General features: G+C 45.8%; 1 protein-coding gene across 1 annotated transcript in view; it reads right to left on the reverse strand.

Moving 5' to 3' along the window:
• Positions 1-27,531, reverse strand: part of LOC147733208 (mucin-5B-like) — an 875,769-nt gene that overhangs the window by 89,479 nt on the left and 758,759 nt on the right. Inside the window, exon 38 of the mRNA XM_086957740.1 lies at positions 18,182-18,277. Coding sequence (XP_086813866.1) covers positions 18,182-18,277 — 96 coding nt within the window. The remainder of the gene's footprint in view (positions 1-18,181; positions 18,278-27,531) is intronic.

The raw sequence follows: 27,531 nt of genomic DNA on the forward strand, positions 1-27,531 counted from the left end.
TTTTTGACTGCATGTTGTACACGGGTTGGGGCCCAGTGTGTATTGGGGTTTGGACTGAACTGTGTGGCTGCCCGGACGTATGCATGGCGTGGAGTTTTAGTTCCCCGTTATGGCTATTAGCATTGGAACGTGGAATGTGAAGGGCCTCAACTCCCCACAGAAGAGGCAGAAGCTCTGGAAGTACGTTGTGGACCATCACTTGGATGTGGTCGCCCTTCAGGAGACCCACCTGGCTAGGAAGGACGAGCTGAGGCTCCGCCATAGACAGTTCCCTCTTATCTACAGGGCGTCTGCGGCCACGAAGCATAAGGGGGTGGCCCTTCTCTTCCGAGCTTCCCTCCATTTTCAGCCCCTAGGAGTGAATGTTGACAGGGAGGGCCGCTGGCTAATGGTGAAGGGGATGTTGCACGGCCGCCTCTGTACCTTTGTTGTGGTGTATGCCCCGAATGCGGGTCAGAATGGTTTTCTGCAGGGCTTGCTGGACAAGTTGGGAGACTTTGTGGAGGGACACTTGCTTTTGCTGGGTGACTTTAACATGGTTTGGGACAGGGACTTGGATACTTCTGGAACGCGCAGGGCGGACACTGGTGTCTTCTCCGCAGAAACCAAACGGCAGTTGGGTGAGATGGGGCTGGTGGACAGTTGGCGCTTTGTCCATCCGCAGACTAGGGACTATACTTTTTTCTCTAGCGTTCATCGCTCGTACTGCCGCATTGACTATGTCCTGGCTGGCCAGGATCTCTGGGGGGATATACAATTGTCTAATATTTTTCCACTCTCCCTGTCCGATCACAGCCTGGTCGTTCTGGGCTTGCACTGGGCTCCCGGGGGGGACGGTTGGCGCAAGTGGTACTTCCCAGCGGCCCTGGTGAGGGACAACCAGTCCTGTAAGGCCTTGCGCAAAGCTATCGGTGATTTCTTTCACCTCAATCCTCCTTCGGACACCTCGGTATATACCACGTGGGACGCGTGTAAGGCCTCATTAAGGGGCACTTGCCTCGCTCTCAACGCACATCTGAACAAACTGCGGCGCGAGGAAAGGGAGGCTCTTGAATCGGAACTTGCCACTTTAGAACAGGCCCACAAGGCGAACCCCTCCAGGGTGACTTTACGGCCCCTGACGGCGGTGCGCGGCAAATTGAGGGCCCATTATAACAATAGGGCGGAATTCACTCTTCTACGTCTCCGGCGTACTTCCTCCTCCCAGGGCAATAAAATTGGGCGCCATCTTGCCCGGCAACTTCGGGACAAGCGCGAACGGGATTACATAGGAGGAGTGCGTGATCACGCGGGCTCTGTTCAACACAGGGACGCGGACAAGGCGGCCATCTTTGGTCGCTTTTATGCAGCGCTTTACTCGAGTGACGCTCTTGACCCGGAGGCTCAATCTACATTCCTGGAGGGGCTCCCTCTCCCAAAAGTCTCCAGTGCGTGGAATGACCTACTGTCCTCCCCCATCACTCGAGAGGAAGTCCTGGACTCCATCAAGGCCCTGAAGTTGCACAAGGCCCCTGGGCCTGACGGCTACACGGCCCTTTTCTACAAGACGTTCGCCTCTGACATTTGTGATTACTTAGTCTCCCTCTTCAATGCAATGGCGACTGATGGTAGGACCACGGATTCCATGGCCGAAGCGCTGATTACTATAATCCCCAAGCCGGGGAAGGACCCTACTTCCTGTACGTCTTACCGCCCGATAGCGCTCCTCAATCTGGACGCTAAATTGTACTCCTCCATCTTGGCGGGCAGACTTCAGGATCTCCTGCCTGCCTTGATTCATCCCGACCAATCTGGTTTTATCAAGGGTCGGCAGACTCATGATAATCTGCGCCGCGTGGTACACCTCATTGAAAAGGCGGAACGATTCCGCATTCCAGCGGTGCTGGTAGGGCTTGATGCGGAGAAGGCCTTCGACCGCGTGGACTGGGGGTTCTTACATCAAACTTTGTTGGCCTTCGGGTTCTCGCCCCACTTCATTCGCATGATTGAGGCGAATTACCGTAGCCCTACTTCTCGTGTGTTAGTCAATGGCCAAAGATCCGGGAGTTTTTGCCATTCCCGGGGAATGCGCCAGGGATGTCCCCTCTCACCCCTCCTCTTCGCCCTCAGCATAGAACCATTGGCGATGGCGATACGGGAGAATGAGCGCATCCTAGGGGCTCCCCTTTACGGGCGAACAGCATAAGATCTCGCTCTTCGCCGACGACGTCCTCTTGTCCATTCGTGACCCAGCGCAGTCGCTACCCCATGTCCACTCAGTACTCTCCGCTTACGAGGCAGTGGCGGGCTTCAAGGTTAACTTTGATAAGTCCTATATCTTGAATCTGACCTTGTCTCCGGGGGAGGTGCATCAGACCCGGATGCTTACTTCGCTTGCTTGGGCGTCCTCGTCCTTGCTTTACCTGGGGGTGCGCCTGACTCCCACCATAGGTGCCCTGTTCCAGGCCAACTTCCCCCCGATGTTGGCATTGATCCGGGCTGAACTGGAGCGGTGGAAGCCTAAATTCATCTCCTGGCTCGCAGGATCAATGCACTTAAGATGGTTCTTCTTCCCAGGCTTTTGTACCTCTTTCAGGCTCTGCCTATCCCGGTAGGGATGGATTACTTTCGCCGACTGAAGACCGTGATGTTGAGGTATGTCTGGCAGGGTGGCCGTGCGCGACTTCCCTTTACGGTCCTACGGCGTCCTCGCTTGGAGGGGGGGAGTGGGTTTCCCGGACATGCAATTGTATTACAAGGCTGCCCAATTGAGAGTTCTGGTGGAGTGGTCCCAAGAACTTTCGGAGAAGCAGTGGCTCCACATGGATCGGAGTGTCGCGGGCCGCTCTGTCTGGGATCTGGCCTGGAAGCCTAAGGCGGACCGGCCCAGAAACGCATATATTAGCACTCCCACGAGCACGGTATTGAAGGTCTGGGATACGGTGAGTGGCGACGACCGCTGGACCACATTCCCGTCCCCATTCACTCCGATTCATTTTAACCCGGCCTTCCCCCCAGCTTTGACGGAGGGTCCCTTTGAAGCTTGGAGGAAGGGTGGCTGTAGGGCCCTCACCCACCTGTTCCATGGCACCGAACCCCTCACTTTTCACAACTGTATGAGGGACTACGGAGTTCTGCCAACAGAGCGATTCAGGCATCTCCAGCTCCTGCACTGGGCGACGTCGCCCTCCGTGGTCGATGCCGCCACCAGGCCCCTGACGACATTTGAATCCTTCCTCCTGCGCACCTCCACCATGAAAGGAACGATCTCTTTCCTATATAAGTTGTTACTAGATACTACTGTGTCTCTGAGACCGCGATATCAGGACCATTGGGAATCTACATTAGGAAGGGATATCTCGGATTCTGAATGGCGAAGCCTGTGGCGGGACGTGACAGCGCACAACCACTCCAATGACCTCAGGGAGGCCCATATGAAACTCCTCTTTGATTGGTACCTCTATCCTTCTAAATTGCGCCGCATATTCCCGACGGCTTCTGATAGGTGCTGGCGAGGTTGTGGGATGCTGGGAGACTTTAGCCATATATGGTGGGAATGCCCCTCCATTAAGCCGTTTTGGGTCGAGATTCTCTCCCACATAAAAGATATTTTGAGTTATCCTCTCCCTGATTCCATGGCTTTCGTACTACTAGGCCTTAGGGACCCACTGCTCGAACACCAGACTAGAGCGGATAAGCGTATCATGTGGCTGTGTCTCGGTGCGGCTAAGATGACTTTGACGGCTGCCTGGAAGACCCAGTCTGCTCCTGCTGTATCCTTGTGGCATTCCCGATTGTGGCGATTGTTGAGCTTGGAACGTCTCTCTTACATTTTCTTGGGTAATTTCAAGAACTTCATGCATAATTGGGGCCCGCTTGTGAGATTTCTGTCCCGAGGCCTCCCTTCAGCAGTGTGTCCATCTGCACTGCGGACCCTTCATCTTTTCCAGATTTGATTGCGAGAGTGACTGAGATGGATAGCGTGCTTGATGTCGCCACCACTGGGGGGGTAGTTGGGGAAGTTACTTCTTGTTTTCGTCTTTGTGACTACCTTTGCTTTTGGGGATGGACGATAGCATTATGATTGGGGCTGGGACTGGCCCCCTTGCACAGGGACACTGCCTCTACTGTTGGACCTCTGGCATACGTTGGACGCTATGCTGGGCTGGCCTTCCTGCCCGCGCCTCTGTTGCCTTGCCGACCCCTGGCGTTAGAGTGTGGACCTTGGAGTTCTGCTACCCCTTCCTTTGCGGACTTTTTCCTCCCCACTCATTGCTCCCCATGTGTAGGGATTTGTAGCGACCTGTCGCTTGTTCTCCTTTCTCTTTCTTCTTTGGTCCTCTTGCTCTATGCCCGTCCCCTTTTCCGTTTCACTTGCAAACTACAAAATAAAAATTTTACAAAAAAAAAAAGCTTAACCCTTTTACGTTTACTGTTGTACCCTCCGTATCAACCAAACCTATCTCTACTTTATTATTCTCTATTCCAATGCTCAATCCTGCCCAATGTATTTTAACTGTTATCCTCATGTCCAGAAACCTTTTCTCTTGTGATGGCTATCCAATACAAGCGCATCTGTGATAAGAGGGGAAGGAAGGAAATTTACTACTAAGGACTCTGACTCCTGACCGTCATGAGGCCCAACTTTCTGCAACTCATTTACTTTTTGAGGCGGATTATAAAGTCAGACTCTTTGGGGCATTGGGGAACCTCAATTATTTTTATTTAGGTTTCATAATACCCGCATCCCTTTCTTCTTCTCCTGCTGTATTTTTAATCCATTTCAGTCTGACTGAAAGGCACCCTTCCTTGAAGAACCATCATTTGATGTGGCCCTTGACAGACTAAAGTGGAAGGGCAATATTTTGGGCCTATAACATGGGGTGGAGGGATTACCCTTTTTTAAAAAAATTGTGAAAATCAGTGGAGAATTATTGGGTGCAGATGTATGTGAATTTTCCCTTTCGGCAAAAAGGCTATGGGCCCTGGGGGCCTGAGATTGGTTGAAGAAACAAATCATAATATCTGGCTCAGGGGTATCTTCTTAATGCTCAATGGAAAAAGCCCCAGGGCCAACAATAGCTACAACTTGAACTACCATTTCCACCACCCCGTAAGACACCATTTTAAAATTCTGAGAAGACTAAGATTTCAACTCGACGCCCGTTCTATCCCCCCTATAAATAAACTGGCAGTAGTCAGATACTGGACCACCATTAAAACTGGGGAAAATGCATCTAACACGTGATCAGAGTTAGCAATTGATTTGCTCAACAAGGTCAAGATTGAAGAAAGCATCCTTTCTAAAGTGTAAAGAATATCAGAATTTGCCCTCCCTCCATCATTCTCATTAGTTCCCTTATTCGTCAGTGGCCATGATGCTTGAGACACTGCGCTTGGGGATACCTATTGTTTCATTAGTCCCAATGAACCCAGAAAAGATACACTTGAGGAAGGCCTGCTGCTGTACAAAGCTGGAAGAGGTGGACGACTAACAAAAGAGTCCAATGGGGATCTCAGAACCATTTCTGGAACAGCCAATGATTTTAAGTTAGCTTTTAAAACTAGATTTTTCTTCATATGTATTGCGATTTCCGGCAAAGAAAAGTCCTCCACTTCACCAGGATTAAAGCTACCTCCCCATGTAGCTCAATATGAGAGGCTCAGAGGGTCTCTTTGGAAGGAGACATTTGTGGTACTGACTTAACTTTTTAGAAGCCAGATAGAGCCACAGGGCTCATAGGCTCAAACATGATCAAGTTAGTACCAACACCATTTGATTCAGGACCAGATATAACGTCCCCCATATCAATATCCATTTCTTCCACCACTTCCACTTTTTATCATTGGTCGATGAGCTGAGTTTGAGAGATACACTGCATTGGGGAATGAGTGATAAGATTGAGCTGGTGCAGGACTGAGCCCTGAGAAAGTACTGTGACAATGCCTGGCTCTTCTTCTTTGGCTGCTCCTGTGGAAGTCCCCATTTCTTTATTTCTTAACACTCTTCCCAAGTGTCCCTTGAAAAACATAGACTGTACGGTAGGATGGGACTTTAAGAGGGACAGATATACTTGAGACTTCTTCCGCCCTATAGTTTTTAACAATTTATTTGTGGGAGCTAGTGTGACTATCAGCAGAGCCACCCAAGTCTCAAGAAACGATTAGAAGGCCGGGACGAAGGAACCTAGATTGCATCCTCAACCACCTTAGGAGCCTAAGGAGATTAACCACCAATGTCCACCTTTAAATCTTATCCACACTTATAAACAGATACCAAATGTCCTTCACCCTTCACTCTGAGGCGCTATCCCATTCTGCAGCTCCACGGTAAGCACTACATCAGAGAGTAGGACATGGGCAAAGGTAAGGCTCACTAGGGCTTACATGGGACTCAAAGACGCAAAGGCTGAGAGTATGAACTGGGTACAACCTCCCACCATGTGGCACAAACCACACCAACTTAATGCTGGCTGCTTCTGCACCACAGGGGAAGGACTGTGGCCTAGGCCTCCCCAACACGCAATAGTGATAACCAGCTTTCCACATGATTGCTTGACACTTGATGCTTACTGCTTACTGCTGGTACTACTTAATTGCTTGATTGCTTGCTACTTCCTGTGCAGTTTGTTTTCCGTCGTGCTCTGCCTTATGAGGTGATGGGGCACTGCTAAAAATATTTCTTAAAGGGTTTTTTTCAAGCCCCAGGCTCTAACTGAGGTGCTTCCGTAGTTACTCAGTTACGCCGGGCTCATGTCCGAAGGGGCTCCAAAGGACTAGCCTCCCCTCTCTCTGCTCTCAATCTCGATGGGTCTCAAGTCCCTTGATGAGGGAGACTCCTGAGCTCCTGACCTCCGACCAGCCTCACCTCTCTCTGCCCTCGATCATGATGGGTCTTCGGCCCCTTGACGAGAGAAGCTCCTGAGCTCCGGAGCTCCACCCAAGGCCCCCACACTAATAGGTATGGGCCCCAGTCACACCTGTCAGTAAGCTTCCAGAGTTGGGGCGCAGGCCTGATGCTGCACAACTGCACGGCTGCGCAGATTGCATGTGACATCAGCGCTCTGCTCAGGCTCCGACAGACAAAAAAGGGTGTGCCACAAGCCACAAGCCACCAGTGATTCTTAGACTCCTAATGTTTTTAAAATGTTGGTAAAATAGAATTTATAGCAGTTACTGTTTTTTTTATATTTAACATTATTTGTTTTTATTTGAAAATATATTTTAATGTTTACAGTATTTGTCGTCAAATTGGTTGTTGGAATTCTAAATGATTATGTTTAATAGCTTATTTTTATGTGAATTAATTACTATAAATTATCAAATTTATTATTTTATATTTTCTTTTGTTTTATTGTTTAGGTATGTTACATATATATAGTGATAGTTCTTGTGTATGATTCTTGTTTATGACTTTTTAGTAACATCGTACTTTTTTTAAAATCTTTTTTTATTGGCATTTTTGTAAGTACAGTACAATAGTAGCCATTTTGATTTGAACATATATTTAATCAATTATACATCCTGTCATGCAGTAAAATTACATCACAGTATTTGCCCCACTGACAAGTTCTGGAAATGGGAGGTGTTGATGCGGATAGATTGGTGAGGCGAGTACTGTGTCCATGTAAGGTAGACTAACATCATACGTTTCATAGTAGTTAAGTGCTGATTTGCGTGTAAACTTTTTGTGTAACATCACATACAATCAAAGTTGTTTTTAACATTCCCTTTACGCAAGGAATGTTTATCCCAAATATGTTATATGCATAATTGAGCATTTTTGTGGTGAATGAAATATATGGGAGTGGAAAAAGACACTTTCCTTTTGAATTTGTTATCTTGCTTTTTCTTAGGTAGAGTTGCCAAGGCAAATCAATGCAAGAGTACTCTGTTGCCTTTGCAAACAGTGTGTCATTCCTAATAACATGGTGGCTTCAAAAGAAAAACATTGACTACTGCATATTTGATACAGGCGACAGTAAGGCAGTGGACTGATGAAAAGCTAGATATGCTTTCCTCTACCTCCTCTAAGGACCTTGAGGATGCATTAGATTTGTTATAGAGCTAAAGTTCTCACAAGCCAGACTTACATTAATTTTTTGACCATTTCTCAGGTCCAGGCTGAATTATACAGACCACACTATTGTATTCAGTACCTAAATACACTTTGTAGTGTTAACGCTGTTTCCCGCATCTACAGGACTGTTATCCTCTTAGGGATAACCATGGGGTTTTACAACTGAGAGACTGCCCCTGATCATATGGTTCCATCTATCAATGTACCATTTAGAGTAATTAAGTGTGAGCAGTGCCATAGGATTTTTTACAATGTCAACTTATTATGTCTGCATGGTGGGAACCTTCCTGCTTTGAGAAATCGAATTAAGGTCTGCCGCAACAAGTGGTTGAATTTTTAGTTTGAGAAGCTGAGCATGAATTCTTTGGGGACACAAAGGTTCTTGTCCATCATAGAATAGCAGGTGTGCGGCTTTATATTGTATGTCACAATGATTTCCCTCAATGTATTTTCGCATTGTCTTTTTTTCTTTCAATGTTCCATTCAATACACATTCTTGATTCTTGTGTTGAATGAATGACTGTGGATCTCATGTAAATTGCTCTATCTATGAGTTTTTGCTTGAGCAGTCTTGTGCAATCTACCCACTCCGTTATTTATTGGAAACTTCCCTTCTGTGTGATTTTGAGGTAGTGCATGTGACCCGGGTGCAATTATGTAGGTTTGTTTAAAATGCCAATAGGTCAAAATCAGTCGATTATCCCAGAAGTGAAGCTGAGTATAGGAAACCAATTTTCAGATATTAAAAATAAAGCTAGAAGACAAGAGAAAAATAATTGCCTATTGCGAATTTTCGAGCCTTAGACCTACAATAAAAGCTACGTTCCAAAAATGGGCTTTGATCAAAACTTTGCTAAAGAGGTGGAACTGAACTGAAACTGGAAATGGGGCTATGGAAACTTTGTTAAAAATCGACTTCATTTAATGTTGCACATGGGATCAGGACTTGCCCTACGTGACTTAGTAGTCAATGATCGGTCTAGTGATTTTAACAATGTAAAATATATGACAGATGTTGGCCAATCTGTTATCAGCACTTTGATGCTTTCCATTACAACGTATTTCTGTGTGAAGGATGATTCCTATGTGGCTTCCAGACTTATCAGAGCAATCTTGTAAAATATTTGCTGCAAGAGACATTTCCTTTTTTCAGGCTTACACTGCTAAGAATGGAGGATGCACTAGAAATTGAACATTTATACCACCTGTTCAAGCTAGGCCAAGTAAACTTTATTGTTCACTTAGTTAAAATCATTACTATAAGAATCATACCAAATAAATAAAGACTGTAGGAATCATATTCAATCAAATTATTTTAAAAATCTTTCTACCCGGATACAAAAGATGATTGGGAATGACTGGTTTCTTGGTCTGTTGACTAGAATGTTAGAATCCTTCCCATGCAATTTCCAAATAAGTGACTTAGCACTTGTGAAATAAAGTGCCATTGTCCCCACTTGTGACGATGAGCTAGTCTAAGACGAAAGTGCTTGTGCAAGAAGGGAACTTGTTCAAGGGCTGTTTGGGAGCAGAAGTTAAAAGTAGTTGCATCATTGCAGTCGATGTCAGTGTAAGCAGACAATGAATTTGTCTTGAGGACTTTGGTAATTCTGGCCCAGTGTAATCCTGACTTGTGGTCTTGTCCTCGATTAGGGGTGAGTGCTTGTGCAGGAAGTGGACTTGTGCAGTAGGACTATTTTAACGCAGCAGTTGAAAGTGGAGCGCTCCCATTTGTGTTGTTGAAGCAGGATTTTATGTGGGGGATTCAACTCCAGTGTTTTCCAACATCGCCTGCATTTCAGAAGCGCCTCGAAGCTTAAATAGCGCCTGGTATTGTTTGTTTGTATTTTCACTGATTGCATTTTGTGCTGCATTGCTTTGTTTATTTCTATCTTTATTGTGGTGGTGTTTCGTTTCATTTACCTCCCGTCCATTTTGTTGTTTGGTCACTCGTGGACCGTGTCTCCTCCCCGCTCCCCGCCTCCCAGCTGCCCCTCCCACCCACTGGTAGAGTTGCTCGATCCTCCCTACATGCCTCTGTGACCAGCTGGACTAGTTCCATAGCGGTCGCTCCTCCACGGTCCCCACCTCGACCCCCTGGCTGACTGCTCCACTCCTCCTGCTGAACGTGCTCGCATTGCCCACTGCCTGCCCCAGTGATTGCTCCTGACTCCTATTACCTGCCTCTGATATCGTGCTCCAACATCGCCTGCATTTCAGAAGCGCCTCGAAGCTTAAATAGCGCCTGGTATCGTTTTTTTGTATTTTGACTGATTGCATTTTGTGCTGCATTGTTTGTTTATTTCTATCTTCATTGTGGTGGTGTTTCGTTTCATTTACCTCCCGTCCATTTTGTTGTTTGGTCACTCGTGGACCGTGTCTCCTCCCCGCTCCCCGCCTCCCAGCTGCCCCTCCCACGCTCCGCCCCCTCCACTATCCATTTAAGACAGATGGACCTACGCGCAGCGTCCACGCGCTGCGGCCGCGCCGAAGGTGCGCCAAAGGTAAGCCCGTCTACGCCCGTCCGCACCTGGACCACGCCCAGCGCCTGTCCCCCTGGTCCCCGCCGTACCCAGCCCACTAGAGTCACATATGATGCCACAGCTCTCCTCGCCCTCAACCCCGGACGCACACCACAATGCTGCAAAGCCACCCCAGGACTTACCCACGGCCCATTCGCCTGCCTCTCCTGCAAGTTCAACGGCATCAGGACCCTCACCAAATCCACTGCCTCCACACACAGCTCCGACTCTAACCGCCTGAAGTGCATCCTGCTTAACACCCGCTCGGCCCACAGACACGCAACGGAACTCTGGGACCTTCTCGACACTACGTCACCGGACATCGCCTTCCTTACAGAAACATGGATGAACACATCATCAGCACCCGACATTGCCATAGCCATACCGGACGCTTACAAGATTACCCGTAAAGACGGCACCAATCAAACAGGAGGAGGCATCGCCATCATCCATAGGAACACCATCAAAATCACGATCAGCTCCGACGATAATCTTGCAACCGCCGAACATCTCCACTTTCAGATCCACACCGACCCTAGGACCACACTCAGAGGCACCCTCATCTTCAGGCCTCCAGGTACCCGCACTCAATTCAGCGATGACATCACGGACTTCGTCAGCCCACATGCCCTCGCTTCCGAGAACTACATTCTTTTAGGAGTCTTCAACTACCACCTTGAAAACAAACACGACAGCAACACCACCACCCTTTTGGACAACCTGGCCAATCTCGGACTCAAACAACTTGTTGACACCCCCACCCATGTAGCCGGACACACGCTCGACCCTATCTTCACCTCCAGCAAGCACATCTCCTTCGATCGCACCACAGCTCTCCACTGGACGGACCACAGCTGTGTTCACTTCAGCTACAAAACCCCCCTGACCCACAACCGCCCACAACCTATTCCTCGGAGAAACTGGAACAAAATCACCACCGACCAACTCCTCACATCACTCAACCAAAACCCTCCCACCCTCTCATCGGACCCAAACCAAGCAGCCACCAATCTCAAGCAATGGATCACCTACAGTGCTGACAAATTAGCTCCCCTGAAAAAGCACCAGATCAAATCAGCCAGCAAAAATGCTCCCTGGTTCAATGAGGACCTTAAAAAATCCAAGAAGCTATGCCGCACCCTGGAGAAAACATGGAGAAAAAACCCAACCACCGACAACATGTCCACCCTCAAGGCAGCCACCCGCAAACACCACCAGCTGATTCGATCCACCAAGAAATCAGCATTCAAGGATCGTCTCGACAACAACACTCAGAACAGCAAGGAACTTTTCAACATCGTGAAAGAATTCACCAATCCCACCGCAGCATCTAACGACATCACTCCCTCCCAAGACCTCTGCGATGCGCCATCCTCCTTTTTCTACAACAAAATTGCCGACATCCACAACAGCTTCGAGAATACTCCCAGCGATCAACCCTTACCACCCCCCTCAGATCCTACTCCGCCAACTAACAACCTTAGCGCCTGGAACCCAATCACCACTGAAGACACCATCCGCCTAATGAACTCAATCCACTCTGGCTCGCCAACCAACCCCTGCCCCCACCACATCTTCAACAAAGCGGACTCCATCATCGCACCCCATCTCTGTGATGTCATCAACTGCTCGTTCAACTCTGCCACCTTTCCAGAAAGCTGGAAACACGCCAAACTCAGCGCCCTTCTGAAGAAACCCACAGCAGACCCCTCAGAACTTAAAAACTACCGACCCATATCTCTCCTCCCTTTCCCCGCCAAAGTCATCGAGAAAGCCGTCAACAACCAGCTCGCCGCTTTCCTTGAATCCAACAACTCCCTCGATCCATCTCAATCCAGGTTTCGAGCCAAACACAGCACCGAAACCGCCCTCATTGCAGCGACTGACGAAATCCGAACACTACTGGACAACGGAGAAACAGTGGCCCTCATTCTACTCGACCTCTCCGCCGCTATCGACACAGTCTGCCACAGCACCCTTATACAACGCCTCAGCAACATAGGCATACAAGGAAAAGCCTTGGACTGGATCACCTCATTCCTCGCTGGGAGAACTCAAAGAGTCCGACTTCCCCCATTCAACTCTGAGGCCACCGATGTCATCTGTGGCGTACCACAAGGATCCTCACTCAGTCCCACCCTCTTCAATGTTTACATGAGTCCACTCGCCTCCATCGTGCGTCAACACAACCTTAACATCATTTCTTACGCCGACGACACCCAGTTAATCCTTTCCCTCACCAAAGACCCTAACACCGCCAAAACCAATCTTCACGAAGGCATGAAAGAAGTAGCCGAATGGATGAAACATAGCCGCCTAAAACTCAACTCAGACAAAACGGAGGTGCTCATCCTAGGATCTTCCCCCTCTGCCTGGGACGATTCTTGGTTGCCTTCCGCCCTGGGCACAGCACCCACACCCACAGACCATGCACGTAACCTTGGCTTCATCCTAGACTCCTCTCTCTCGATGTCCAAACAAGTCAACGCAGTCTCATCCTCCTGCTTCAACGTACTTCGCATTCTCAAAAAGATCTTCCGCTGGACCCCCCTCGAGACAAGAAAGACTGTCACCCACGCACTGGTCACGAGTCGACTGGATTACGGTAACACACTATACGCCGGAATCACAGCAAAATTACAGAAAAAACTCCAACGCATCCAAAACGCATCAGCGAGACTCATATTAGACATCCCTCGCCAAGATCACATCACCGGACACCTAAAAGACCTCCACTGGCTTCCAGTCAACAAAAGAATTACATTCCGCCTTCTCACACACGCACACAAGGCCCTCTACAATCTAGGACCCGAATGCCTCAACACTCGACTGTCCTTCAACAAACCCACCCGCCTACTTAGATCGTCCAATCAAGCCCTCGCCGCTGTCACCGCATCCAAAAATCCACCATGGGTGGCAGATCCTTCTCCTTTATTGACGCCAAGACCTGTAACTCACTCCCCACTCACCTCCGCCTCACTCAAAACCACATCTCCTTCAGAAAAGAACTTAAAACCTGGCTATTCGACAAATAATGAACCACATCCCCAAGCGCCTTGAGACCCTATGGGTGAGCAGTGCGCTATACAAATGCCCAAACTTGAACTTGAACTATCGCCCACTTCCTCTGGAAGAGCAAGTGTCCATGCCTGCGTGTCTTCCTTAGAGCCCTCTTGGTATTTTATTATTGTTAAGAAGATTATTCACAGGTCACCACAGTCTGGCAGGCTAATATGACTTTCCTGCTGTAATGCACTCTTGCCTGGTTCTAGAAAGCACTCAGCCAACGGGGAGGAGGCTTAAAGTTGATGTGCAAAGACAGATGGCGTGAATTGCATCCTCCTTTGGGTGATTGAACAGCCTGCAGTTCACCTCTCCTTCTTCCCATAGCCATGGAGCCATGTTATGTTATGTTAAGGGTTTGGTAAAGTGCAACAGCTGCCCCAGCAAAGAGGCGTCCCGGCGCTGCTAGATCAAAGAGACAGGTACTAAGGTAAGCCAGATGTAGACAACAGCCTATGATGATGAGAAGAGGAGAGTTTTAATGGCTTTCCGAAAAACCAACAGGTTCTCTATTCCACGGATGTGGGCCGGCAGGGAGTTCCATAGTGTAGCCGCCAACACCCGAAAGGAGCGCCCTCCCATGCGGCATAGTTTGGTTTGTAGTACATTCACCAGGTGTTGTCCCAGCGAGCGCAGGCTACGCCGGGGAATGTACCAGGTCAACAATGGGCGCAGGAAGACAGGTCTCCCGGTTTTAAGCCATGACAAGGGTAAAATTTAATCCGAGAGGCAATCTGGAGCCAATGGAGTCTTCCAATCGTTGCTCTGACAGGGCATCTGCGAGGGAGTACAATCAGAGTTCTCGCTGCCAGGTTTTGAACCCGTTGGAGTCGCAGTACCTCAGCTTTGTTAGTACCCAGGAGCAATACGCTGGCAAAGTCCAAACGAGAGATAATCATGGCTTGAACAATAAGCTGACGTACTGTTGGCTCAAAATACTTCAGGATAGGTTTTAGGCCTCTCAGCAGGCCCACACAAGTAGCTGCCACTCTCTTAGTGTGGGTCTGAAAGCTAAGTGAGGCGTCCATCCACACCCCCAAGTTCTTAACTAGGGGCTTTGGCGTTGGCATCGTGCCCTGCGAAGCCGGCCACCAATGCTCATTCCAGAGGGAAGTGATTTTCCCTGCTAGCAAGACCTCTGTTTTGCTAGCATTGAGCTGTAAACAATTGTCTGCCATCCACTGGGCAGCAGCTGACATACCATCTCTAAACCTAGTAGCTGATGTAGATGGCCCTTCAGCTAGGGTGATGACCAGCTGGGTATTGTCCGCGTATGAGACACCAGCGCTAAGTCCCACTCTTTTGCCACAACTGCCAGAGGTTGCACATACAGATTGAACAGAGATGGACTGAGTGCCGAGCCTTGCGGAACCCCCTGGCCAATAGAGTGAGACTGAGAGATGTATGGCGGTGCCGAGACCCGAAAGGATCTCTCCTCTAGGAAGACCGAAACCACTCTAAGGCAGATCCCGTAATCCCTACCGCTTCCAACCTGTGCAGAAGAATGTCATGTGAGACCGTGTCAAAGGCAGCGCTGAGGTCTAACAGGATCAGCGCTGCACTCTGACCGGCATCAAGGATCATCCTTAAGTGTTCCATAGAGGCAAGAAGAGCGGACTCCGTGCTATGGCCCGGCCTGAACCCGTTTTGCGACGGATCCAGAATGTCATTTTGGCTCATATACAGAGATAGAACATTATTCACATGAGCCTCTGCAATCTTGGCCACCCACGGGAGGAGGGAGATTAGCCAAAAAATTTCTGGTATTGATGGATGGATGGATCCAGAGAGGGCTTCTTAATAATGGGGGATAACCATGCCTGTTTCCAAGCCCTAGGGACTATAGTTGTGGAAAAGGACAGGTTAAGTATGGTACCAATCGACTGTTGGACGTGCACCAGGGACTCCATAATTTGAGCCGGCCTCATAGGGTCCGATGGAGATCCCACTTTCGCTTTCCTGCATAATTTAGCTAACTCTTCCCCAGAGATCTCTGGGATAGTTGCTATGATGGAGCCGCCAACCCTAGTATCACCAAAATCAGATGGACTGGGAAGGTGGCTTTAGGGAGATGTAGCTCTTTACACCATCCAGACGTGGGCACGTTTCTCAAGGGATGAACTGTCTTTTACAGATGATGTTAATTTTGATGTTTTATTGGTGACTCTTTTTAATGTTTCAGAGCTGCGCAATGCAGACCACAATGGGACTAGTCCAAACACGCTGGTTGATCTTTTGAGGTAGTCTCTGGCAGCTGAATGGTATTTATTGGTATTTTCAGCCAGACGTTATGGTTTATAATATTCTTGTCGGCGGACTTGAGCCTATAGCATGTTGGTATATGCAGCATGACATTGGGTCTGTACGTTCCCAGTTTTACTAGACCAAATTCCAGCCTAACTTGAGCGGGCGTGTGTATCTGGGAAGTGTGAAAGAGTTACCTGTAGATTCTTACAACTGTTATGTCCAGGGATTTGAGTCCCTGCCTCAAAGGACCCGCAAATGTTGCCTGGGTTGGCACCACTTATGCCACTTACTATTTCTAAGATGGGTCTGTACGCCAGCCTGTTCCGGTTTCTAAATAGAGCCTTTAGCTCTGCTGCCAGTGCAAACCCTTTCCTTTTTTATCTCCTCTTTTTATGGCTCAAAAAGCTGACTTCTTTAACCTTGATGGGGTTGAGAAACAAGCTGATTTTACCACTTGTTCTGCTTGAACATGAAGTGTGGAGCCAATCATTGGGGTGTGGAAATTGACAGAAGACAAGATTGAAGGAAGGTCTGCCAGAAATAGGTTAAAGAGAATGGGGGCCTGAAAACACCCCTGTGTGACGTGACAAATTGTTGCAATAGCCCTAGAAAGGTTGGCCCCACTGCCCAGCTTGATTTTGACCAAGGTATTGCAATGTCGGTTTTCAATCACTGTTAAGAGTGCCAGTGGTACTGACCAGTTTTTTAGTTGCTTCCAAAACCTTTTTCGTTTTCCACAGTTGAACGTGGCTTTGTAGTCAATTTAACAGAGGGAGAGAGGCAATTTGGCGGCTTTAGAGGAGTAGAGCATTAGTGACAGTGTCATGATATTTGTCAGGGTCGCAGAGCAGTGTCAAAAAATAAAATGATAATATCAGAAACTATTTCTGTTATTATCATTTTCTTTTTCAGCCAGGTTAGGCAGGGCTTGTGCTCCCGTGATATCCGGGAGGAGGAGTTGTTTCTTGCATGATCCCCACCAGCCTGCATAACATGCCCAGCCTATCATTCCTCATCTGAGAGCCAAGCCACAGTGCTCAGACCAATCACAATACAGCGTTATTATTGGCTTAAAGGAGGGGTCCTGTGTGCTTCCTAGTACTGGCAGAGACGATGAAGGATGACATAGGAGAGATGACTGAGGAGAGAAGCACCAAGGAAGTACATTTATTTTATTTTAGAATTCCTGTACCCCTGCGACCCCCACACACCTCTCCACTCCCATTCTCTGCCAGCCACCAGTGGAAATGCTTCTAGTTAATTGGGATGATTTAGGTTGTTTTGTCCTAATCAAGAAGCTCCTCCAACAGAATGCCCACGTAGTACTTCACCTCGTTGTCAATAAGGGCTATCAGTCTGTAACTATTGATCCCGGGACTTTAAGCAAAATGAGGATTTACTGCTTGTATTCCCTCTATCACCTGGTAGCTTTGAAAAACCTGCTTATCTTTGTGTGTTTTATCTAGGTTATCGCTTGTATAGTCTAATTTAGTGTCATTTTAGTAGGGAAGCATTTGAATTTGCCAACCGCCATTCATAGGGAACGCTCAACCTTTGCTTATTTATTTTGGGTTTTTACAAAGTACTGCATAATATTCATTCCAGGTTCAGAGCCAGTTAAGGGTGTGCAGGATTGTTTAGCGATACAAAGCATTTATATGACTGAGACTAACTAAGGTTGATGATGATACTCGCTCTTTTGATACATCCACAGCTCTGCTTGGTAAAATTGATGGTGACGCCTTAAAAACAGGACAGTCATCTAAGTAAATGCACACTATGGATGCTCTGCCTTAGACACCAGATAGCAGAGTTCGGACAATGGTAGAGTGAGTCTTGCTATTTAATGCTTCTTGCATTTTTCATGTCAGAGGGGCTCATAGCTGAAGTGTCACATAAATTAGCTGTTTCTCATATCCTCTACATGAAGCCTATCGAGCAGTGGAATAAGGTGCAGTGGGGATGCAATGCCTAGAAAAACCCTAGCAACAATGCTGTTCTGTGGCTCTTGATCTCTGGATTAATGAAGGCCATCTTTATACATGGAGAAGTATCATATGTTTTCTGTTGCTTATAGGAAGTAGATATCAGGAGTTTCAGTGTCCTAATCAGTGACACGAAGCAATTGATGATATTGAGAAACTTACTGTTCAGTCACATAACTGTAAATGATAACAGCATATCACTTAAAATCCTTATTCATTTGTATTGAAGAGACATAAGAACATGCACATCTACCAAAAGCTGCTTCTAAGCTGATGACTTTATAAATAAATGCTAATAACATTACCTTAATCATGATATCACCAGATGGGAAGGAAACCACGCATGCTGTTTGCTTGCACACACCACAGCATTGCTCTACATCATCCACATATGTATAGCCCTAGGAGAAAGAGGATACACGTTGATTCAGTTCAGCTTAAATGAACAAATGGCAAAAGAAATGTATTTCCAACCAACGCCAATTTGATATGAAACAATACTTGAACTTATTGGGACCTGATATTTGCATTTTAAATAAAGAATGTATTTACAAAATATTAAACAATGAGGAAACTGATATTGATCAACCATGGTTCACATTCAAAGAAGCGAATCGGCCCGAACGTTTCCACATTTAGTATCACAGATTGATGTCTAATAAATTGGCTTGCGAAAGAGAAAAAAAGGCTTGTTTAAAGGCAAGTAAGCCTTTTTATATCTAAATAAAAATGGATACAATTCAGTCAAAATGACTTTATTTGTCTTGAAATAGCAGCCATAAAAATATATTTCTTGTTTCCAACAACAATGGGTAAAGCAGATACAATACAGGTTAAAAAGAAACAAAAATACATTCGGCACTGAGTAAAACATCAATAAAAAGATAAAGCTCCGTCTTAAAATTCCCCATAAACAATCACCATATGTAGCAATGGACAGGCCTTTACTTCTATGTAAGGGAAGTATTTCCCTCACAGTTTTATGGCTACGTTTCTGCGAAAAATGTCAAAATAGGCTCCACCAATATCTCTAACTGTTGAGATGTAACTTTGTTCAAATGGGCCAGGTGATTGATAAACTAAATGGAATACCTAAATAGGCAATATATTTAACCTGCCATGGTGCTGAGCCCTCTATTTGGTGTCGGCGAGTTTAAATAATCTTTGGGCTACAAATCATATTAGAACATTGGAATGTTGGGAGCTCCATTAAAAACAATGGAGTGCTCCGGGCTTATAATGGCTGGTATAAGCCTGGAGCTCCAACATTCCAATGTTTCTTTGTTCACAGCTCTGGCTGTGAACAAAGGCTTCAGGGAGCCTGAGGGGATTCCAATCCCCTCAAGCTTCCAAAAGGCTTTGTTTTTTTGTTAGAACATTCTGTCCTCTAATGACAGAATGTTCTAATAGCCTTATAGCCCTTCGTAGTTGGGCTATACCGCTATTAAAGTCCCTCTCCCTTGTTAAAGGCCCTCGCCTTCGGCTCGGGGCCTTTAACGCTGGAGAGGGCCTTTAATAGCCGGTATAGCCCTCTACGGCGGGCTATAAGGCTATAGTAAAGGTCTTCATGAGATTAACTTTGAGATCCAAATTATTCATAAAAATGGTAAAATGATTCAAAAGATCCTGAAGATCGTCTGCAGTTCTGGCGAGAAGAACTGTGTTGTCTACACACAGCAGCACCAGAATTGGTCATCTATCTGCAAGTGGACGATCCTTTCCGTATTTAATTAAGAAGTCAGCCAAACCATTAAAGAGTAAATAAAAAAGTTTCTAAAAAATGCAACCTTGATGAACCCCTTTAATAAAATGCATTGGGTCTGTACGTTCCCAGTTTCGCCCACAGCAAACCCTCAGTTGGTTCTCCACAACTATCCCCAACATTATGGACCAGAGCTAGAGCAATTCACAATATCAAATGCGCTAGTCAAGTACATAAATGCCAGATAGATGGGAGTGTCCTCACCTTTGGTATATATTTAGCAGTTGAAAGATACAAATTTTGGGACTGTTCGACCGTCCTTAAACTTTGGCGGAAACTATATTGCACATCATTCAGGATAGCATTCTGTTCAGTCTAAAATTCAAGCCTATCCAAAAAGGACCCTACCTGAGATACTATTGGAGTCCAGCAAAGAATTTGGGTAATAAAGGACAGGATTATTTCTATCACCCTTCCTAAACATGGGTACAATGGTGGTTTCTAACCACTTAGATTTAAATGGGTGTTTGGTAACATCGCTTAAATATTTGGCATTGGGGGCCCAATAAATCTAGGTTATTCTTAAAGACATCAATCCGTATGCCGTCTGTTCCTATGGTCTCAACGCTAGGGGGACTTCTTAATAGATGAAGCTATCTCTGCTACTTCAAATGACAGAGTGAAAGGTCTACCGTCACTAATTTAGGCCTCCTAATCCCCCACAAATCCATCAAAACCACCCTGTGTGGAAGAGTATAATTGGCTGATATTAATTACCCAATGTTAAGCGGGGCTCAAGGTTTCCACCTTTGCAGCCGCAGTCCAATAACCTGAATGTTCTGCTATGTTGTAATTCACCTGCTCTAATAAGATCTTGCCATGCTTTGTTTCTGATGTTACACTTTCTATTAAATATTGGCTACTTATAGAGTCTCCTGCATTCCTGAACCTCCTCTCATATCCGAGGTGTGCCACTGAGCAGGCTCTATTAAATCCTCGATGAGGCTTTGCAGTCCTGGAAACTATTAGTGGCATCAAATATTTAACAGATGAACAAAGCAGAGAATAGGCGTTAATTTTCTCTGTGATGTCACCACGTGTTGGCTTGTGGGAGATGAAGTCTTGCTGAATGGGAATTGTAGTATTTGATAGGTATGGCATGACAATTATTATGTGAATCTCTGAATTATAATGTGTGTCTCTGTAGGAACTTGTACATGTCATAACTAGGGAACATGGCAACAATGTGTATGAGCAAGATTAACAGAGATATTGTGCCCATATGAGTACATCAAGTAGAGTGGAACCACTCTGCAGCATAGGAAACAGAGAAAAAGTACCCAGAAGGAGAAGAGAGTAAAAAGAAAGTAGTAGGTATTGAATTAGATACAAAAAGGAGACATACGTTTAGGACATATTCGAGAAATAATCACATGTGAAACAAACCAAGGTTAATACTACTACTCGCTAGTTAATGATACAGCGAAGGGTCGTGGAAGAAAACTGTATGCAGTTAACATATTTACTGGTAAATAAAATATATTTGAAGTGTTAAAACACAATCAAATATACAATAAAGTGAACAGCCAATAGCAGTGCCTGTTTAAAGTAGGAATACAAAGGTGCTAGTTTGTACGAGAAAAGCAGTTCCCTTGATTATAAAGAAATGAGAGGTAGGAAACGTTCATGGATAATGTGACTGGAAAGGGCACAGTCCTGGGTTAGAGGTGGAGATTGTACTAGATAGAAAATTTAAATGAAAAGTTCACTTGGGCAAAGCAACCCGTAAAGACATACACAAGACAGAGCCTAGGGGTAACGTAAATATAAATGGAAAGTACTATTACACCCGGACTATTCACACCAGTGCTATATATTTATTGTATTGTTTGGGATAGTAGAATGTTATGTATGGAATGGTTCTGTGAGGACCAGAATGTGGGCATGGAATGCAAACGCTGGGGAAGATTGTTGTATTGACAGTTGGCCAGGAGCAACAGTTACTGTGTGTGCTTGCTGGAACTGTTCTCTATTGTAGGAACGTATTTTATGACAATAAAACCAATTTACCTTGACCACATGTTGTAAACCGTTCTTAGCAGTGGCGACAAGAATGGTCGAGAGCAGTGTCTGCATGAGTGGTCATCAGTGGTGACTTCTAAGAGGAGCTGGTTTGGCGCACTAGCTGTCATCGATTAAATGCTCACTTTTACAAGGAGCTTTGGATTCGATCACCAGTTTGGAGAAGCTGCCAAGTGTTAATGTGTGTGACTGGAAACTGAGAAGGAGTCATGATAGGGTGTAGTGGTTGACCCAGCAGCGGGTGACGTCACATATGACAATGTAAAACATTCACCCCCCAGTACAGAGATCTAGACCTAAATCTATTGTTTGTTTACACACCATTCCAGGTTAAATCCACCACATGCAAATCAGTCTTTTGCCCTGCTCCCCAGTGGAACTGTCCAGCCTGAACTGTCAGGCCAGGTCCTCCTTGAACTGGAAATAAGCATCCAGGGACAGCTTGGAGTATCACTCTAAATTAGCCAGGCTAGCTTGAATCCAGTGGCGTTGTGAGCACAGGACCCTCATCTGGGCATAACTGTCCCACTCAGGTGATAAATGGAAAACAAACAATTGATGTACTGAATGCTAAACAATGTCAAACATTCACCCACAGTACAGACATCTGGGCCAAAACCCATAATTTTTTTGGTTCACCATGCCATTCCAGTTTAAACGCAGCCATATTCAAATCAGTCTTGGCCCTACTCCCCATGGCCAGTATCTCACTGGACCTGAAACAAGCATCCTGGGAGCGGTTTTGGGGTATCACTCCCTCATCAGCTGGGCTAGCTTGAATCCAGTGGCATGGTAAGCACTGGACCCACGTCTGGGGAAACCATCCCACTCGTGATAAAGGCAAAAGAAACAATTGATGGATGGAATGCTGAAAATTTCAAACATTCACCCCAGCACAGAGATCTGGGCCTAAGTTCTTCAGGCCTCATTTATGAGGTTATGCCATGGGGCATCACCCCAGGCCTTCCTGTTGCACTGCCCTAAGGCAAAAGAAACAGGCAGGAATGCACCGTATCTATGAGATAAAGTACATACCTGTCCTTTTCCCCTGTGCCGAGGCACAATGGGCTGCCGTGAGCCAATGCAGGCGCCTTCGCACCATGGTGCAAGGGTGCCTATGTTGCAGGGATGATTATTTTTGTGCAGGAAGGGGAACCTTTGTGCACAAAAACAGTCACAAGATGCTTTATCCTCTTTCTATGTTTGCTGAAGAATTCAGCCCAGAGAAAAAGGAAAAACAAGGAGAAATAAAGATATTTATTCTCACTGTGCCTCCCTTACGCCTCTCCTGGGGGGCGTAGGTTTTTAGCACAGCCTCAGAGTTAGTTTCTGTGAATCTGGGGCATTGTCAAAAAGCCATGGATGTTGCTGGGAACACCCCATTGCATACCTCTTTAACACAGACAACTGCATTACAGGGAACAGTATCTACAAGGCAGTATTAGGCCAAAAAAGTGGCTTAGTGCTGAGTTGTAAAAATGGAGCAGGCTCCTGTGCCATGGAACATAACAAAAAGTGACATTCCAGCGGCGCAAAGGGGCTCATAAATGATTGCCTATTATACTCATCCTCAGCAACAAAATGTTCTTTCCTCCTAATACTGGATTCAGTCCAGCATCTTGTTCCATATCATAAGCAAGGTATGCAGCACATATAAGAAGAAAGTGGACTTTAGGCAGTATGAAAAAGTATTGGGAGGAAAGTAATTTTTTTTGCTAAGGATGCGAGGGAGAATGATTATAAAATGCAAGGTGTAGTGTTGAGCATCCAGAATGAGGGTTATGAGAAGAGAGGAGTAAGATTTCTCAGTTGCCTGCTGAATATCAATGGTGTGCATGTGATATTTGTTTTGGCCACAGAAATCTGACAGTGGGGGTAATACAAGCCAAATTTGAATTTGACACTAGGAAATGTTTTGTAGAATTGTTTGTGACTGAGAAATGTGCAGTGATCCTGGGTAGTCCCATATCTCAGAACTCAATATCAAATCCACCTTTGTATTCTGTAAATGATGAATGAAATGTATCCAACACGAGTGACATAGTGTGTGTTTGGGAACCAGGCAGTTAGGCAAGATGAAATGTTCTGAGAATAAAATAATCTTGCAAGAGAATGTTATGCCTGTAAAGCAGAAATTGAGGAATGGACCTTTGAATTATAGAATGAAATTGAAGAGTGTTCTGCGTGACTTATGCCAGAGAGACATCATTACTGACCCATCAAAAGTTGAGACTGGGTATCACTGGTGGTAAATTCACTCAAATTCAATGGGGATTTAAGTCTATGTGTGGACCTAGGATGTCTTAATGAGGCCATTTGGATGGACGAATTTCCTTTACCCAATCTGAAGAAATTAGTATCATCCATTGAAAAGAGCTTGAATGTTTCAAGATGTATGTGTGGGGGGAGAACATTTTACATTAGTACAGATCATAAGCCTTTGATAAAAGGTTTGAGACCAGGAGGTGGAAAAAACCCCAAGCCACAGTTAGCATGGTTGGCCTCAAAATTGCAAATGTACCATAATGATATTGTATATGTTCCAGGCAAGGATAATTGTGTTGCTCCTAGACTGAAATGCAACAACTGAGTGGCAGGGAAGAAGGTTAGTGTGAGTGATACAGGAAATAATGAACACATATTCGATGTTCGATGTATGGTGGGCGAGACACCCCCTTGCCTGATAGGGTATCCATGTCTCCTCCGTACACAAAACCTGGAATACGCTAGATTATTGGTTAATTTCTGTAAAGGGAACCACATAATGTGAAAGAGTAGCCCATCTACCTAGAACTTTATCAGACCACTGGCCAGTGGTGCCTGATTTGGCAATTCCCACAAATACCCCACATACTCTCAAATGGCATTTGCAGGCCACTTTGCTCTTTAAAAACAGAGTTTATGAGGCCTTGTACATTATTTTCTGGAAAATGAGGGATCTGTAGAAAGTGCGGGCACACCCTGGGAGGCCTTCAAGGCAACAATATGCGGTACATGTATTGGTCTGCAAGCAGGGGTGCTGAGGGCTCTGCGGGCTAGGATGCAACCGCTAGAAAAGACTCTAGGTGGGTTAGAAAGGCATTATGCAGAGACCCAAGCCACTGACACACTGGTGGAAATCAGGAGCTTGATTACTGAATACAATGAGATGGCTGTTCAAAAAATAAAACATATGACTAGGTGCTGGGTGGCCAGATCAAATTGGGAGAGTGGGAGGCCCGGCTGTTGCCCGGCTTCAAAGATAAGGGCGCCACGCACACAAACATATATTACAGAGCTGGATTGTCGAGATGACACAAAATGTTACAACTCACCTGAAATACTCATGCAGTTTATGGACTACTATGACAAATTGTATGGCCCCTGTGAGGCAGCCACAAGGTTTGAGACTGAATCCTATCTGGACAAGATTGCACTGGCTTGGTTATCACCTGGCCAGCAGGAATATTTGGTACAACCAATCTCTGGTGACGAGGTAAAGGCAGCTATGGCACGCAATCTATGCAAAAGCCTACAACACTAAGAAACTCCCCCCAACATTGTGAGAGGGCATAATAATAACCCTGTTGAAGCTGGGTAAAAACCCAACGCAATGCGAGTCTTGCAGGCTGTTATCGCTCCTAAACATTGATACAAAGATACTTGCCAAAATTATGGCGACCAGTCTGTGACCTCTCATGCCTGCACTTGTGCGGCCAGATCAATCCGGATTCGTCCCAGAACGATCAACTGTGCATAATCCGAGAACAATATTTTCTGTGTTGCACCAACTAGATCCTGAAGATAAAGCATCAGCAGTACTGCTAGATGTAGCTAAAGACTTTGACTCAATACAATGGAATTAAATGTTTGATGTGCTGCACCGTATAAGCTTTCACACAGTGGGTAAGGCTATTGTGCACTTAACCGGTTGCTAGAATGCAAATTAATAACAATCACTCATCACCAATACAGATGTATCGGGTAACGCGGCAGTGATGCCCTCTATCCCCCATGTTATTTGCAATTGCATTAGAGCATTTGGCATGCAGAGTGCGGCAGAAACATGCCAATGCCGCACTGAGGTTTAGGCAGCGACCATTGGCTATATCACTATACGCGGATGACTTCGTTCTATAGGTCCGGAACCTGTAAGAACGGCTAGGTCTCCTGATAAGGGAATATTTTAAACACAAAAAGATTTCTGGTCTTAGTATAAGTTGGAAAAAATCATTTATATTTTCCCTGACAAGCTGCATGGTTCTATATGATCTGGAATTCCCACTAGAATGATGTGTAGAGCCCGTGAAGTATTTAGGGGTATGGATACACAAAGACCCTGACACTTACTCAAAGAAAATGATGGGTGGGCTTTATCAGTTCTGGAGGAGCAGGTAGCTAGATGGACTAAACAACCCTTGACACTGGCGGACCTAGTGGCAATTATTAAAATGGTGATACTTCAAAGATTTTTTATATTTGTTCATTAATGTTCCCCTTAACATGACAAAATATTTTTTCACCGCATTGTGATCCAATCTGATGAAACTTGTTTGGTTGGGCAAATTAACATGCTGCAGCGGGATGGTAATCACTAGGCCATATGTACAAGGAGATTCTAGGATCTAGACCTCTATCTATACTACCTGTGTGCACAAGCTCACTTTGCCCACTATTAGTTCTACTATACCCCATATCTACCCCATATAGCGGTAGAGGCAGATGATGCACACCCTCGGCCACTCATAGCACTGTTACCACAGGCGCACCGGTTAAGGCCTAGAAATGAAATCAGCAGAGCTGGTAGCACAGTCAAGGCCTGGCAGACACTCAGGGCATGGGCTGAGAAAACACCTGTCTTTGGCCCTGCATTGCCCTTGGCACACTACCCTTGTATCTCAGTAGCACAAGAGGCTAAAGCATTAGCACTGGTAGCAGAGATGGCATTGTCACTATGGGAGATGCATGCCCAGATAGCAGCTTCATTACACAGGAGGCTGTCTCTGTGCATGCTAACAAAAATCCTCTGTGAGCATTTATATACCATGGACTGAAAGAAGACCTCAAAAAAGTGAAGCCAAAAAAGGCTGCTGCACCACAGACACTAAAGCCACTACCAATTATGCTCGATAGTCCATCCTGAGTGATTCTGATTACCCGAATATATATTGCAATGCAAGCAGAGAGAGCCCCACAAAGTAGAAGAAGCATGGAGAAATGGAACATAGTGCTAGACACCCAAGTCACAAAGGAAGACGGAGCATATTGCTGCACCCTAACCAGGCGACTAACAGCTAACTGTAACTTGCGAATCATTAATTTTCAATATATCCAAGAGCTTCCTTACACCCCAGCATAGTTACACAGATATGGGCTGAGAGAGTCTGCTAACTGCTTACGGTGTGGCACATTAGACGCTGATTTCATGCATTTAGTGTGGTAATGTGCTAAGGTGCAGGAGTTTTGGGTACAAGTCACTAAAGCGTTCTCAGAAATGGTGCTGGAAGCAGTGGCATGTACCCCGCGAGTGTGCCTTTTGGTCTTGATCACAGAATTGCAACCACAGTGTAGGAAATTAGTTACGATTACATTAGTATTGGCAAAACGGAAGGTAACCAAAAACTGGGGAGGTAGATGAGCACCCAAATTTGATAATTGATTTACAGACATGACTGCGACTGATTGATGTACTCATGTTAAATGCTTGCCCTGGTCTGAATGGGGGGATACAATGTATGTAAACCACATCGAGACTGTATATACAGTCCCTGTAAAAGGAAGTATGTAGCATGGATAATGTGACTGTACTGATTTTCTTTCTTTTGTTCTTTTTTTCTCTTATGAGATGTACTAATGAAAACCTGAATAAAAAGAAACAAAGGATAATTGTGT

This window comes from Lissotriton vulgaris, chromosome 2_1 (assembly GCF_964263255.1).
Source record: "Lissotriton vulgaris chromosome 2_1, aLisVul1.2, whole genome shotgun sequence".
In the NCBI taxonomy this organism is placed as follows: domain Eukaryota; kingdom Metazoa; phylum Chordata; class Amphibia; order Caudata; family Salamandridae; genus Lissotriton; species Lissotriton vulgaris.